Source organism: Ruditapes philippinarum, unplaced genomic scaffold (assembly GCF_026571515.1).
Source record: "Ruditapes philippinarum isolate M1 unplaced genomic scaffold, ASM2657151v2 ctg17587_1_1_1_1, whole genome shotgun sequence".
Lineage (NCBI taxonomy): Eukaryota > Metazoa > Mollusca > Bivalvia > Venerida > Veneridae > Ruditapes > Ruditapes philippinarum.
The window spans coordinates 1-17,111 of record NW_026864891.1 but is presented as its reverse complement, the minus strand read 5'-3'; the positions used below and the strand labels follow the sequence as shown (position 1 = coordinate 17,111).

General features: G+C 33.4%; 2 protein-coding genes and 1 long non-coding RNA gene across 3 annotated transcripts; all 3 read left to right on the top strand.

The window, feature by feature from the left end:
* Positions 1-2,951: 2,951 nt before the first annotated feature.
* On the top strand, positions 2,952-16,870 carry LOC132727188 (probable phosphoglycerate kinase; the record flags this gene model as incomplete). The annotated part of the gene is given in 9 exon segments (XM_060712616.1): positions 2,952-3,009; positions 10,513-10,563; positions 11,654-11,806; positions 12,715-12,859; positions 13,610-13,713; positions 14,856-14,975; positions 15,464-15,578; positions 16,218-16,397; positions 16,794-16,870. Coding segments are annotated over 7 exon segments (830 nt in total), but the record flags the coding sequence as incomplete, so codon positions are not given.
* On the top strand, positions 3,376-3,822 carry LOC132727190 (uncharacterized). The gene is made up of 2 exons (XR_009625308.1): positions 3,376-3,421; positions 3,689-3,822. It is a non-coding gene; the product is annotated as an uncharacterized LOC132727190 (long non-coding RNA).
* Positions 6,699-7,521, top strand: LOC132727189 (zinc finger protein 862-like). Its single transcript, XM_060712617.1, has 2 exons — positions 6,699-7,050; positions 7,253-7,521. The coding sequence occupies exons 1-2, from the start codon at positions 6,869-6,871 to the stop codon at positions 7,425-7,427; spliced, it is 357 nt and encodes a 118-aa protein (XP_060568600.1). The 5' UTR covers positions 6,699-6,868; the 3' UTR covers positions 7,428-7,521.
* Positions 16,871-17,111: the final 241 nt, after the last annotated feature.

The window sequence follows — 17,111 nt, the reverse complement described above, 5'->3', positions numbered from 1 at the left end:
GAAAGTACAGAAAAAAAAAAAATTTTAAAAATAAGACTCCAAATTAATGAGAGATTTTTGAATCTAATTTCCCAACGAAACGAATTGTCTAGAAGAGAAGAACTGCTGTAAAAAAAAAACGAAGTTTTTGTGTCAAATATAACAAATTAAACCATCCAAAGGCAAAGACGAACAAAGGACATTCTTCAAAACACACAATAAAAATACAAGAGAAGAACTTCTTAATTTACATATCTTCACAAAGCTTTTTTAAACAGGAATTGACTTACATTAAACAACTTTTTTGGGATTAAAATAATAAAAAAATCTTTAAAATGATGGCATGCGGGAACAAAATTTTTAAAACACAAATGTACATATTTTAACAACCCCCAGTATTTTATATTGATTGATATTGATGGGGTAACATGATAGAAAGAACAGAAAGGGGGAACATGAACGCCTATTTATTATTTTCAATTATTTATTTATTTTATTTTTAAAAATTATTTTCACACTAATTCCCTGTGTTAATTGAATGTTACCCGATACTTTTTTAAAATACATGGGTTCCCTTTTGTTCCTTTTCGGACTCGGGGCCCGGAAATTTCGTTTTTCTTTTGTTCCTTGTAAAACGTACATTTGAGGATTAAAATTTTGTATTTCACTGTTTTGATGAATTATATATCTTCAACTTTAAACATTTAAAACTATCTCGTCAAAAGAGGCCAAAATAAATAGGTTGCCATTTCCGCAGAAAATCTTCATTATGTTGTAACACTGTTTTCACCACTTAAAACTCCCGACTGCTGGTGGGTGGGACATCTTTTAAACCTTTCCGCCCCAAAAAAGGTTTCCCGAAGAAAACACAAAAAAAAATTTTTAAAACAAACATTTTTAACACACAAAAATAAAAACCATGCAAAAATACACTTTAATGTGAAAACAAAATAGAGATGACTTAAAAATTTGGCCATTCAACATTTTTTAAAAACAATTTTTTAGACACAACGGGTTGGGTCAATTCCTACGGGGTTTTAGAACCTTTCGTATTTGAATGCTACTGATCATTTTTTAAAATTTTAATGGCTACCTTATGTTACCTTCCCCTTAAATTGAATGGGATTTATTTGAAACCGGGCCACGGGGAAAAGTATTTGAAACTTTCCTAGTACGTCAATGAACAGGGTAATCAAAAACGAGCCCCGCAAAAATTTTTATTAATTTTCCATCTAGGCTTTCTTTTGGATTTTTTTTTTATTATTATAATACTAATTCTACCTTATGATCGCGTACTGATTTTTTAAAAACATACATTGCTTTAAAAAAAACGTTACTGAACAACTTTTACTGCTCTAACGTGTGAAAGTATTTTTACTACAGGGTTTAACATTATAAGGTTTCCTATCATTTTATTTTAAAGCAGAAAAAAGTTTATTGTTTTTGGGGTTTTAATCAATAATTAAACTGTTGAATTTAGTTTTTCTTACTACCCTTAATACCAGGACAAAATATGTTATGTGTAAAAAATTAATTTAAATTTTCCAAGCCTTTTCGATTTATCATCCCTTTTTATCGCCCGGAAAAAAATTCGGATATATTGTTAGGCACCGAGCCGTCCATCCGTCAGGTCGTCTGTTACCAATTTCGTGTCAGCTCTGTATCTTTTGAACCGATGGAAGGAAATTGAAACTATTTGGAATAATAATGGTCGTTATGTATTAATTTCAAATTTTCAAAAGCTTATTTACAAATGTTTTTTTTATGTGTACAATTACACAGTAAACCTCTACAAAAGAAATATGCATTAAGTGTTAAACTACATTGTCAAAAGCTTAGATATTTTGCGTGTAGCATTACCTTGTGGAACTCTATCAACCCGATATTTATCATGGCATTGTTCCTTGGTTCAATATTGGAACCGCCCCGGTGTTCATTATTCAATAAAGACTTATACTGGAAAACACATTTAAGTTTGATTGTGTGAAACTTAAATGCCCAAGGCTTAGACATTGCTTAGACATTAGACATAAATCATTGCACTGTGCACCTCTACAAAACTGATATTAATAATGACCCTTGGGCCAATATTGGTTGCGCCCCGGGGAAGTTGATTTGTAGAGACTATGTAAGAAAGATGTTTATGTCAAATTGTGTGTAACTACATGTAACATTCATTGTCATTTTGACCTTTACAAAACTGATATTAATCAGACATTAAAAGAGTCCCGGAGGTCAATTAGTTGATGATTTGTATAGGCAAACACATTTATGTTTGATTTTGTGAAAGTGCAATATCCAGAACTTAGATATTTGGCATGAAGCATTGTATTGTGGACCTCCATGAAATGTCCCTTGAGCCAATATTTGCGCCGCCCGGAGATCAATTGATATAATAGATCTTTGTAGGGAAACACATTTAAATCTTCTTGTGTGAAACTACAATGCTCAAAGTTTACATAATTGACATGTTACATTGTCTTGTTGACACTTTTACATACATGTATATTCATTCGTAATATTGTATTTTTAATGTGTCCTTATTCGCAGCACAAATTATGTAGCTTTTTAAAGAAACTTGAAAGTATGAATTCAATTAACATAAGTATAATTTAATTTATATAAAATGCGAATTGGAAGTCTTTCCTGATTTAAACATTTTTAACCGATTGAATGAATTTTACAATACAATTTTCATTGTGGAGCAATTCGTTGAACCTTCCGATATTGATAGCAAGTCATTTACCCGTAAGACTTACCAGGAAAAAAACATTAAACAAATAATGTCACTAAGATTGAAATTAGATAGCCTGGATGTGTGGAAGAAAAATATTTAGCATCCGTAGACCTTCAAAAAAGTACGTTATAAAACGGTACCCAAGGCGAAAAGAAAACTTGGTACCTTTTAGCAAGAAAACATTGGCTTCCCGGCAGGTTATTCTGTTTTTTTTATAAATTTATACAGCAAAAGGAACTAAAAAATTTTGCCGTTGATCAGCTGGATTTAAAAGACAAAAGAGTTCTTATCAGGTATGCGTGTTGTTAAATACCATTGACATAGCACGATTAATCAGTAATTATTGTGTTGACCTTCGTTATTTTGCGACCTTCACCTTTCTGGCTTTCATGCAGGCTAAGGAAGTACATGTAGTAAGCCTTGAACCTCAATGAAATATAGGGGATAAGAAGCACAGTACATAATTTAACCTTACCATTATCATTTGCTGAATTGCAAAAAAGCTCTCTCTGAATCCTTCTCTCTCTCTATTTTGATGAAAATAAAAATATCCAATAAAGACTAATTCACTTATCAATTAGAATCTATTGAATGAATGGGCTCTTGAATAAAGTATGTTGAAGACGTTGTCTATGCCGACTTTTCCAAAGAGGGGGAGAGTGTGATGTATGTTTAAGTGGAAATACCAAGGATCCCATTGATCCTGTAAGTAATTCTTAGTGTTATATTGTTTCTTATTTTTTACATATATCATTGTTAAATGTGCAAAGGATTATATGTAATGTTTTTATTTTATGTTCATTAAGGATCGAACCACAAGTACTTTCATTAAGTATCGAACCAAAGTACGAATGGACAATTTAAGTTATTCTTTGATAACATTTACCAATATATATATTGCAATGCTATTGTCATTTTAAGTAATCGTTATATATTGTTTTAGTAAATATATGCTATTAGTAATATTTTCAGGGTGATATGTATATACTCCTGTATACACATGAATAATTAATTGGAAAAATGTAAATATAAACAGTATGAGTGATCAATAAGTATGTTAGAGTTATCCTGAAAAGAAAATAAAGACTATCTGAACTCTGATGAAATTTATTGTCTTTATCATAATCATGAAAAGATTATTAAGAACCAGGGTTACACTTGTAAAACCTATTTATTCTCCCATATTTGTTCATCTTTAAATTTAAATCTTTAAATTAAATTTTCACTTTTAACAAAAATTTCAGACTCATCATACAAAGATAAAACCCACCAGATTACCTTTGTAAACAATCAATAGAACAACCTGTCTTTTGCGGGGGATTGTACTGGTTGGGGACCACCAAAACCGGACAACCACCAAACCCGGACGGCCCCGAAAATGCTTAATTTAGTATTTTCTTTGTTCAGTGGTTGTCTGTCACTTTTTTATCAACAATAAATGTATGTTTCCTCTAAAATCAAGTAAATAAATTTATTTCAACCTCCGTTAATAGTTACATTTTAATGTCTATTTCAAAAATGTTTATGTTAAAATTTGGGGGTCAAGAACAGTGATTTTTTTCCCTGTATTTTACAGCCGAATAAAGGCTGTTTCCCCTAGCTAAATATAGGTATATTTTCCCCTAAAAAAGCTAATATTTTCCCCTGTTATGCCCTGTGCACTTCACCAGAACCATTACTTAACAGCAGGGCTCCAGATAAGATGCGTATACGCGTAAATTACGCATGGAAAATAAACACTTTTTACGCATTCAAAACAAAATTAAGCGTATGAATACGCACACAAAAATCAGGTTACGCATTGAACAACATTTCTTTCGCGTAAACGTAACCGAAAGTAAACTCTGATTAATTTATTTTTTTAATTTTGTCTGAACGCTTTGCAAGCGTCTACCGGTAACTTCCTGTTAGTTCCGACCATCATCGGTTGTTTTCGTAAGTATAGTATGGTGGAGGAATTAACTTCGGTATAAATGCCTTTGCAACGTCTAACGGTAACTTCCTGTAGTTCCGACTATTTATCGGTTGTTATCGTATGTATAGTAAGGTGGTGGAATTAACGCAATTTTATAAAAACATCCCGGTACAATGTCGCTGTCAAAAGTAAACACGATTGACTCGTATTTTCAGCCGAAAAAAATCGACCTGAAAAGTAATTGTGAAGTTTATAATCAATGAAATAATTAGCGCTGCCACGTATGAGCAACAGAAAACATGTGTCAGCCTCAGATAAAACGTATGCCGTTTGGAAAGACCTGTTCCCGTGGATTGTCATAAATTCAGAAGACCCGTCACAGGTTAATCTTAAATGTTCCATTATGTATAAAATTTCAAATGAAAAATGCATTTAACTACAACTGGTTCTAGCAATATTCAAAAATCAACCGTTGAGAGACACTGCGAATCTGCGGACCACCAGACTGCTACTAAAATGTCATTGAAATTAGAAAGTTCTAAAAAAGATCCTACGCTATTAGATCAAAATTCAGAAGAGATAAAAAACTGTAAATTGTTGGATTCAGACATTTTTTTGATAAGATCGGTTTACTCTCTCATGAAAAATGAATTACCAATTGAAAAACTTGATGCAATTTTGGAACTTCAACGGTTAAATTCATTAAATATGCCATACAGAAATTTAAGCTGGACTACTATTACAGAAATTCAAAATGTAATTGCTGCTGGTTTAAAGAAAAAACTTGTTTATAAGATCAATCAGTCTGATTATTTTGCAATCTTAATAGATGAAAGTACTGATATCACTGTTTCCAAGAGACTTTCAACTTGTGTGCGATATGTAGTCCATGGTAGTGTATTATACATCATTTCTTGTAACTGCGAATTACCAGATGGTAAAGCTCATACTAATAACTTTAGCTTTAAGTAATTATCTAAAGGAATGTGATGTTTAACTTTTCAAAAATGTGTTTCACTTGCAACAGATGGTGCAAGTGTCATGATGGGTAAAAAAGGTGGTGTTGGGGTACAGATTCAAGCTAAATTTGCCCCATTTGTAATACAAACTCATTTGTATAGCACACAGATTAAATTTGGCAGTAACTGACTCTATTAAACAAATTGAACCACTTAAGAAACTGAAAGAAAAATTTGCAAACCTTTACCATTTCATATCTGCATCAGGAAATAGGACATTTGCCTTAAAACAAATGCAGGGGTTGTTAGATGAGCCCTAAGCTGTCTGTTAAAGAACCATATTCCATTCGTTGGCTGGGTCTTAAAAATGCTGTTGAAGCCGTCTATGAATCATATGGAGCCCATACTTGCAACATTGTCTAGCATGGCCGATGAAAATTCTACAGCTAAAGGTTTATACAAGTACTTTGCTTCATATAAAACGGCATTACTTTTAGCTTTCATGTGTGGACGTTCATACTATCCTGGGTGTCCTATGTTGTGAACTGCAGGCAAAGAACCTTATTTTTAGTGATGTTCCTCCCCTAATAGACAGTACTGTGGAGAAGATTGAGTCAATGAAATCAGAAGAAGGTGATGGATTAGTAGAGATGAAAAACAGCATTGTTGTGAAAGATGAAAAGGCCTTTTATAAAGGAGATGAGCTTAAATATTATAGCAAAGATATAGAATCACAGTTTTCAAATGTTAAAAATTAAATAATTATTTGGATAACTTGGCCAAAAATATTAAAAGAAGACTAAAAAAGAATGATGGTGACACTTTAATATACTTGAGTCAAGTCTTAGAACCATCAACAGTATGTCATCTTCCTGCTGACACCAGTAAAAGTGCTCTAGAATGTTTGGGAAATCAGTTTGGAGTTGAAAAAACAGTGAAACAAGTCGAAGGAGATCTGTTTATAGGTATTTCAAATTGACATTTAACTGATGTAAACTTTTTCTTATTTAAAACAATAAAAACTTAACTGATATAAACATGTTTACTTGCAAAACAACATTGTCAAAAAAATTAAACACAAAGTTGATAAATTTATTTTTAAAGAATCTGATATCTAGGTCTAGCAAAATATATTATAATGTCACTATATTGCTTCCTGGTTTATTTAAATAATAACATATTGCATTTTATATTACAGGGACAACAGAGACTGTCACTCATGTTGAGCCATTATTAGACAAAACAAAACTTGAGAAGGAGTGGAAAGGGGTTTATGGGATGGTAAAAGGCACATATAGGAACATTTCCCTCAGTGACCTGTGCCAAAGATTATGTGTGAAGCACAGTCTGACATATCCAAACATGGCTAAGTTAGCTAAAATAGCCTTATGCTTGGAGATTTCAAGCACAGAGTGTGAGCGCTCATTCAGCACTCAAAACAGACTTAAGAGTAAATTAAGGTGGGACTTTTATATTAAAGTCTATCTATCTTTATATTTTGAATTTATGCAGGTGGATCTACTCTAGTATATAATTTTGTTAGTAAACTAAGAAAAGTTTATAAGTAAATATTCTAATTATTTTAAATGCAAATGTACATGATTTTATGCATTCTTGAAAATTGTTCTTGAAGTATATATGTTGTTGTTTATTTCATTGCAGGTCATCACTCAAAGAGATTTCACTTGAATCACTGCTGAGGGTTAGCCTTTATGGAGAGCCAGTCTCAGAGTATGACCCTGTACCAGACACAAGACAGTGGTTGGTCAAGAATCGCAGAAGGAAGCGCCTGATGCAAGATTATAAACCAAGAGAGTCCAAAAAGCAAAAGAAATGACTGACATATCTTGTATTACAACTATAATAACTAATGCAGTAAACATGGAAGCATAATAAATGTTTTACTCTTTTCCATACATTTTAAGGAGTAAAAATACTCCTGCCAAATTTCAGATTTCAAGTTTTACTCATTCACAAAAAAATCAATGAGTAAATACTCATTGCCCTAAAAAATTATCTGGAGCCCTGCTTAACAGCATCTGACTTATTATATCAGCTAGAATCCCTAAAGCCTCTGCTATGTACCATGCATGATAAATTGAATTGAAATTAAAAATTTTATATAATGTGTGGGTAACTATTCCACTCTCAGTTGTTGGAATTTGATTTCCCCCTTTTCTGATTTATCGCGCTATATTTTCCCCTTCAGAAAGCCACAGGTTGTTTTGAAAATTGGAAAAAAAATCACTGAAGAAGCAATGCCTGACCTTATATACCAGCTATAATCATTTGCAGAGTGAATAATAGAATATCCAAAACTTCAGCATTTGTTGCTGACATATTGTATCATATTAAAAATCAAAACACCCAAGCTTTTATCTGAATTATATCATGTCATGTACATATCTGTCCAGACACATGGTACTGTAGTGTAGACAATTTAGGTAATTTTGATACCCTCCTTGTCAAGCCTCAGGTATAAGTGTCAATAAAATCAGAAATAAACAAACTAGTTTGTTAGTTAGGAGAAGAACCTAGCTGAACTGTGTCAAATTTTTTGGTCTCTAGGTTAAAAATTATGAAATCTGTACGGAAAAATGTTCCAAAAGTGTCCGGTTGATGGTCTCCGACCAGTAGTGTAAATAAAAAAAGCAGCAAATTTCACATTGAATATCTGTAAATTTATGGATTGAACAATCTTTAAATTTCTAGACTATCTATAAATTTACGGACAGTCCATAAATATCATGAACTCCTAGACCTGATTAAAGAAAATAGAATAAAAGATATGGCCCCTTATTCCATTTCAAACTTAGCTAGTAGATGACCCCAAATATGAAAAAGGCAAAGCCTCAAAGCGAGCTTGATTTACTTTTACCATGAAGTAGTATAATATAATAATCGTTCAATTTTATTTTGCATTTTCCATTTTAAAAGTGCCATTTGGTATTTTATGCACTGCTTCTACTTAATCCTGTTCCTTCCTATTATGGTTCCTATAAAAGTGTGCAGGACACTTGTAAACACATCCGTTTTCAATCAGAATTCCTCAGCTTCTACCGTTATCTTGTAATTAGAAAAGTTGCGATGTGTCAATTCAGTACTTCCGACAAGTTTTCAAAACCATCACTATCTAGCAGGTACTCTCATTATGGTTGAGCAGGCTTTGCAAGCAGGCGTTTCGGGCCAGCTCTTCTTGCTATAAATTTTGGCGTTGCAGGGTCAAGGTTCAAGGTCACATTGACCTTGTATGTCAATAATGTTTCCAACTAGCAATTTGACAACCTGTGGACCCTTGGCCCTAACACTTCATAGATTCATTGGCCTTGGGCAGTTGATGACCACTTTCTATTTTTGGGTTGTGGACTCTGTCAAGGTCACATTGGCCTTGTGTGCCTGCCAAACTGGTTTCTGAAATATGTTGCATGCAACTTCAGACATGCTGACAAGGGAGACATGCATGTTTTACAAACATCTCTTGTTATTTTTCATTTTCATGGATGCTTCATAAAATAGTTTAGCATAATGATCTATAAAAATGTCATTGTTTATGTTTTTTTAGCTCACCTGTCACAAAGTGACAGGGTGAGCTTTTGTGATCGCTTTTCGTCCGGCGTTCGGCCGGCCATCGTCCGTCCGTCCGTAAACTTTTGCTTTAAATGACATCTCCTCATAAACCACTGAGCCAATTTCATCCAAACTTCACAGGAATGTTCCTTTGGTGGTCACCTTTAAAAATTGTTCAAAGAATTTAATTCCATGCAGAACTCTGGTTGCCATGGCAACCGAAAGAAAAATCTTTAAATATCTTCTTTTAAACAACCCTAAGAGCTAGAGCTTAGATATTTGGCATGAATCATCTTCTTATGAGTGTCTACCAAGTTTGTTCAAATAAAAGCCCTGGGGTCAAAATTGGCCCCGCCCCAGGGGGTCATTGAGTTTCCCTATATGCATATAGTAAAAACTTAAAAAATCTTCTTTTAAAGAACCCAAAGAGCTAGAGCTAAGATATTTAGCATGAAACATGTTCTAATGGGTGTCTACCAAGTATGTTCAAATAAAAGCCCTGGGGTCAAAATTGGCCCCGCCCGGGGGGGTCATTGATTTTCCTTATGTGTATAGCAAAAACTTAAAAATCTTCTTTGAAAAAACCCAAATAGCTAGAGTTTAGATATTAAGCATGAAACATCTTTAAGTAAATATCTACAAAGTTTGTTCAAATAAAAGCCCGGGGGTTAAAACTGGCCCTGCCCTAGGGGTGTCATTGTTTTTAACTAAATGTGTATAGTAAAAACTTAAAAAATCTTCTTTTAAAAAACCCAACGAGCTAGAACTTAGATGTTTAGCATGAAACATCTTCTTATGGGTGTCTACCAAGTCTGTTCAAATAAACAAATTAAAGCCCTTGGGTAAAAATTGGCCCAGGGGGGATGTGGGGGGCTATATACAGGTGAGCGACCTCAGGGCCATGATGGCCCTCTTGTATACTTTCTACACTCTTTATATACATGTAGTAACCATGCTGTTGTTGTAAGTCAAAGGTCATGGTTCCTCTACTGTGTACTCAGCTTAGAAGGCATTTTTCTGTTTCCATTAACAGTTTCTTTATGATTTATCTCAACATTTTGAAGAATTCATTTGTGAGACTGTCTTACTCAAGTCTCAAGATCTGATTAAGAATCCACTGGTAACTTGTAATATTTCATTTACCTGTAAAGTTATATTTATTTTCAAGTCTGTTAAGTATTTGAAAAAAGAGTTTTTCTATCACAACTTCTGTATGTTACATGTAAGAGCGTATAATTTTAGAAATATACCGTTGCATTGTGACTGGGTTTTTTTTTTAATGAATTTTAATGAAGTATAAATATACAATTTTCTTTGATTTATTACATATATATTTATCATTTTTATGTTTACAGAGTTGATTTCAATGTACCTCTAAAAGAAGGGAAGATTACTAATACGCAAAGGTAAATTATAGTTTTACCCTTACCATGCTAAATATCTTATATGGGCTTGTTCATCTTTTATTCTTGACATAACCATTCTATGTCATTTTTAGGGAACATTTCTAAAATTATGCCAGGACTAGAATTTAGCACTTACAAAATAAAGAAATGCTAGCAACTTTGTGGTGATGTTGATATTTTACCCTCTGAATCATGGCAGTTAGCCATTTTAAATTCAATATAGCACATTTCAGCCACTGCGTCATTCTTAGGAAGGCAGTTAATCAGTACTAGGGGCCTTCACTTTCACAAGGAACTTTTCAACTTCTCTACATGATGCCAGAGCAAAGGTACATTGCTAATGATAGTAGAAAGGATTTTATGATCAATCACAACAAAAGTGACTTGCATTGTCTGGGCTTCAAACCCAGGCCACTGGATACACAGTTTAACACTATACATACATGTACCTAAATTGAGCTAACCAAACAGTTACATTGCTTACATGTAGTATAAACAGTTGCAATGTTATATTACCTGAGCCACTAGGTGATGGTTATATAATTGTTAACACCACTTGCCCCTCACCTCTGTGGGTTCGAATCCCAACAGGGACCTTGGATTCTTTCATGTGAGGAAGCTATCCAGCTAGCTTACGGAACGTCAGTGGTTCTACTCAGGTGCCCGTTTGTGCCTGAAATAATGCACAGAAGGCACAGAAAGGCACCTGAGGTCTTCCTCCACCAGTAAAGCTGGAACATCGCGTTATATACCTATACTGTGTTGATGTGATGTAAAACCCAAAACAAACAAACAAAATATAATTGTTAACAACCCTAGATATACATGGCCATTTAATATGTTGCAAAATCCTGTACTTGGAGGGAAAAGGAAAATTACTACATAATTTGACAGCATTCATATATAGATTATACAAATGTATAAATGTCACTATTATCTAATTAAAAGTGACATCACAAATGTGCAGTATTATAAACACAGTTTGACCATACATTTCTTTTCCATTGTGATATACATGTACAAGTATCTGGCTCCCTTTTCTAAACCATGTTAACATACATGTATATTGTTAAACTTTGTTTTATTTCAGAATTGATGCAGCTTTGCCAACCATTAAGTATGCACTGGATCAGGGAGCAAAATCAGTGGTATTGATGAGTCATTTAGGCAGACCAGATGGACGAAGACAGGATAAGTACACTATGGCACCTGTCAAACCACAACTTGATGCAAAGCTTGGAAGGTATATCAAATTTATAATCTTCTTTTAATGACTTCATACAGAGATTACATATCAAGTGCTTGATGTGACATTATCCCCATCCAAGGGTATATACTGAGTGAACAAGCGACAGTCAAAATAGTAAAAAAATCCTTTTTCAATCGCCTTAGCTATAAAACATTTTCCAGTATCAGCTGTTGGTTATTCACCATTATAACAGTCAATCTTTTGCAATATGTAACCAATTTAGGTCCACTTGACAATGAAAAAATGAGCATATTAATGTCACTGAAAGAACTGAACTTTATCAGTCTTATCTATCTTCACTTTATCAGAATTAATACACTTACACTTACTTGTATTTTAATGTGAAGGAGTTCTGTAGTTGAGTGGTAAAGGAAACTCAAGTTGAATCACTACTTACCTCCTTGCTGGTTTGAATCCCACACGGAACTGTTTGTTTGAATACCACTAGGACCTTAGAATTCTGGGAGAAATCTATTTAACTTTACAGTACTTTTTGTTAACCTCTTTGTGCCTGAAATAATGCACAGAATGGCAACTGAGGTCTTCCTCTTCCACCAGTTAAGCTGGAAGTTTCATTATAACCTTAATTGGTTGATATGAGCTAAATGCCAGCTCTTGATAGATTTTATCGTATTGAATTCTCTGAGAAAACTTTTTGCCTGAGTTCAATCCAAAACTGTGATTGATTACTTAAAGGAAGTAAACTTACATTCTAAGATTTAAGTAACTCACTTGTTTCAACCCATTTTAGGCCTACTTATTATAGTGTTCTGCGCAGTATGACCAGTAATGTGTTAATTTTGTTAAACTCAGACAAACAAAAATAAAGAAAAAAGGTTATATTCATTAAGGGATTATTACTGGGAAATATTGAAGTTTATCTTATTTCTTGTATTATACAGGAACGTGACATTTTTATCTGACTGTGTGGGGCCTGAAGTGGAAGCAGCCTGTGCTAACCCTGCACCTGGTTCCGTGATTCTGTTAGAGAATCTACGTTTTCACAGAGAGGAAGAAGGCAAAGGTGTTGATGTTAAAGGAGAGAAGGTACATGTATAAATGTATATGTGTACATTACTTTGAAATATTTCCATCTTCTTGACATACAAGGTATTCCCTTCAGTGTTTGTTCCTGTACATACAGGTTTCAGTAAAATTTTGTTTTGTTTCCCAATCCAACTACCTACCCACAAAAATCTGTGCTAATTGCAAAAAAAAATAAATAATTTTTTCCTGCTTAACATTAGAAGTACATGTATTCCGTCTTTGAGAATCACATCTTGTATCTGTTTATTATACAAACCTTGGTTCTTTAAACAAATGCTAAATATTCACACGCTTTTTGAAATCCATAATACATTTGTAATTATGTTCAATAAAAAAAAATTTCAATGGTAAAAAGTTTTCTGCCTACCCTATCCAAACTGCCAAGGGTCGCAGAAGGGGAAACTTTTAAGACTGGTTACGGTTATTTATCAAGTATAGGTTGTATTTAAATATGTTGACAACTTTTTCTAAAACAGCAGTGTTTTCCTTAAAAAATGGACTTTTTTGTGTGAGGTGGACACTAAGATAAGTTTCAAGTACGAATTCATAGAAAGGTGTTAAAATTAAACTCTCATTACTACCCTGGCACCATTTAGATTTTTAAATTATAAACTTCATCATTTAATTTAAATGTTTATTTGTCACTGAAATTGAAACAGTGTGAAGATCATAAATGTAGCTTTTTTCCTGTGCTATCAATTGGTCTTGCTATTGAAACATCAAATCAAATGTAAATTGTTCATTTTGTAGGTAAAAGCTTCTGCCGCTGATGTTGAAAAGTTCCGAGCATCTTTGTCAAAATTAGGAGATGTTTATGTCAATGATGCATTCGGCACTGCTCACAGAGCTCATAGGTAATCAATGTTTATACTTGTATATTACATATAATAATTGTATTTTTAGCTCGACTATTCGATAAGAATAAGTAGAGCTATTGCAGTCACCCGAGTGTCTGCGTCGGCGTAACCACTTATGTTAAAGTTTTTGTAATAGTTCAAATATTTTCAAAGTCCATTGACATATGGCTTTAATACTTTGCACACTTGTTCACCATCATGACCCCAACTTGTAGACAGGAGGAGGTAACTCTATCAATCATTTTGACAGAATTATGCCACTTTTTCGACTTAGAATTTACGTTAAAGTTTTTGTAATACCTCAAATATTTTCAAAGTTCATTGACATATGGCTTTGAAACTTTGCACACTTGTTCACCATCATTACCCCAACCTGTAAACAGGAGGCGGTAACTGTATCAAGCATTTTTTTTTTACTATCAAGCACTTAGAATAGTCGAGCATTGCTGTCCTACCGACAGTTCTTGTTAAAAATTTTTAGTGTAACATGAGGTTTAGTTAATACTAATTTATATTAGTTTGAATGTGTTGGAAGCTATAAGTTTATTGAAACACTCTCGAATTTGTTCCTAGAACCAACCAGTTCTAAGCTATGAGTTAAAGATTCTTGCTCACCAAAGCAACGGCTTTAAACCCACAAGGTTTATACCCACAGGATTTATTGATACTGTGAATTATTCACAATATTTTGGAAAAAAATGAAAATTTACATGTTAGGCACTGCTCCCAATGTTAGTCCTGTTTAAAGAGAGAGAGAAAATACTGTGATGTTTGGAATGCTAGCCAGCAATAATGATTTGCTTATATAAGCAGAATGATGTCAGACCTGGCAGCTTAATTTTGGCACTTTTATAACAAAAATGCCTCACTTTAACAATTGACAGTTCTGAACAAGTTTATTTTTTTGTTAATCTCAAGCATTGTAAGAATTGAATCTGAATTGACAAAACATAATGTATGAATCTTGCAAAGAATAGAAAAAGGTAATGAAACTAGCTTTCCTGTTTCAATAATTTGTTTCAGTGAACATTAGCATAAGTTAAACAACTTGAAGATTTTAAAAGTCTGTTCTTAACGTATACCAACACATGTCAAAAGTATTTAGACAACCCCAGCATTTAGTATTTGATATTTTTCAGTTCAATGGTTGGATGCCAGCTACCACAGCGGGCTTCAGGATATCTATTGAAGAAAGAATTAACATATTTCTCAAAAGCTTTAGACAACCCAACTAAACCATTCCTGGCTATACTTGGAGGGTAAGAACTGTTAATGTGACAATTTTTCCATATATTACATTGCTTTCATGTTGAATAATTTTACAAGTGGTGTTACATGTATCCGTTTAAGTGGGTTTAGTCAGTTTTTAGCCAAAAATTTGTTTGAAAATTAAATACATATGTAAATGCTAACCGGGGTTAGTATAAGACCAACATCTGAAAAAATATGAGATTGATATTAGCCAAAATATTATAACTCGTGTATGTTCATAAATCACTTTAGAACTGTATCAACATTATATCCAGAAATATTTAATTAGAATATCCAAGAGATTTATTTATACCGTTTTCATTAATATTTGAATTACGTATGGAAATGATGCCAATTTTAGACCATTCCACTTCATAATTGTTTTCATCAGTATTTAAATTACTTATGGAAAATGTGCCTTTTGTAGAGCAACCCACTTTAAACAATGACAAACCAGTGACCACCTTTATTGTAACGTGATATTTTATGTTTACAGAGCTAAGGTAGCTGATAAGATACAGTTAATTGAGAACTTGCTAGATAAAGTTACAGACATGATTATTGGTGGAGGAATGGCATTTACTTTCCTGAAAGTCCTGAATGGCATGAAGGTAAGATATGGTTCCAGGTAGCAAACTAATGTAAGAATGGTACCAGGCAACAAACTAATGTAAGAATAGAATTCAGGCACCAAACAAATGTAAGAATTGTTCATGAAAGTATGGTACTTGGCACCAAACTAATGTTAGAATTCCAAGCACCAAACTAATTTAAAAAATGGTTCCAGGCACCAAACTAACGTAAAAATGGTTCCAGGCTGCACCAAATTAATGTAAGATTGGTTCCAGTGATCAAATTTATGTAAAAAAAAGGTACCAGGTGGAAAAATGATAATAGAATGGTACCAAACATATAAGTAAATGTAATCGTAGTAGCAGGCACCAACCTAATGTAATAGTGTTACCAGGCATTAAACTAATGTTTATATGGTACCAGGCATTAAACTCATGTTATCAGGCACCAAATATGTAAGAATGGTACCAGGCACCAAACAAGTGAAATAATGGTACCAGGCAACTCACTGTTGAAAAAGGGTACCAGTGTTATTAAATAACATGACTTTTAGTCTCTTGTTTAACTTTCTAGAAAAAGTACATTCATGACATACTTACAGAGTGATGAGATTTGCAGATGTGAAATATATATATATATACATTCAACAAAATGAAGATCTGTTATTTTAATTTCAGATCGGGAATTCTTTATATGACGAAGAGGGGGCTAAAATTGTAAATAAACTCATGGAAAAAGCTGAGAAAAAGGGTGTCAAGATTTATCTTCCAGTAGATGTAGTGACTGGAGATAAGTTTGCTGAAGACGCAACTGTCGGCAGTGCTACTGTTGCCTCTGGTATTCCTGATAATTCAATGGTAAGTTATTTGTATTTTAAGAATACTTTATGAATGTGATTGTTTAATTCTTACATCATAAGGAAGACAGGTTACATGGGAACTCAGTGGCTGAGTGGTTAAAGTCAGACTTTCAAGCTCTTGCCTCTCACATCTTTGGGTTCAAATCCCACCAGGGCATTTTGATCCTTCCCTATAAGGAAGCTATCATGCTGGATCATTGAAGACTTGTGGTTTTGCCTCGGTGCCTGCTTGTGCCTGAAATTTTGAGGGGCACCTGGCATGATATTTTGTTGCAAAAAATATGTTTACTTTAAAGTGAAATATTAAAAAAAGCTAAATGCAATTGGTTGCATGCACATGGTCAAGTTAGTGTTATATACATGTTAAAAAGCTCATTTATCCTATAATTTACAGGGTCTTGACATTGGACCAGAATCTATCAAGTTATTTACAGCTGCCGTAACAACAGCAAAGACAATAGTCTGGAATGGGTATGTGATTTCAGAATATAGTATCATATCATTAGGTCAGGTGTCAATCAGGATATGTCCTTTTGTTTAATTTAACTTGAAGGCAGAGGTATTATTTTTGTTTAAAATTTAACATTATGCTGATATCCAATGTGCTAATGACTTTTGATCTGAGATAAAAAATGAGGTTATTTAACAGCAATTTTCTTATTTCTTGAACTAATTTAGGAACGAGGGAAACTTCAATGATTTTTTATTTGAT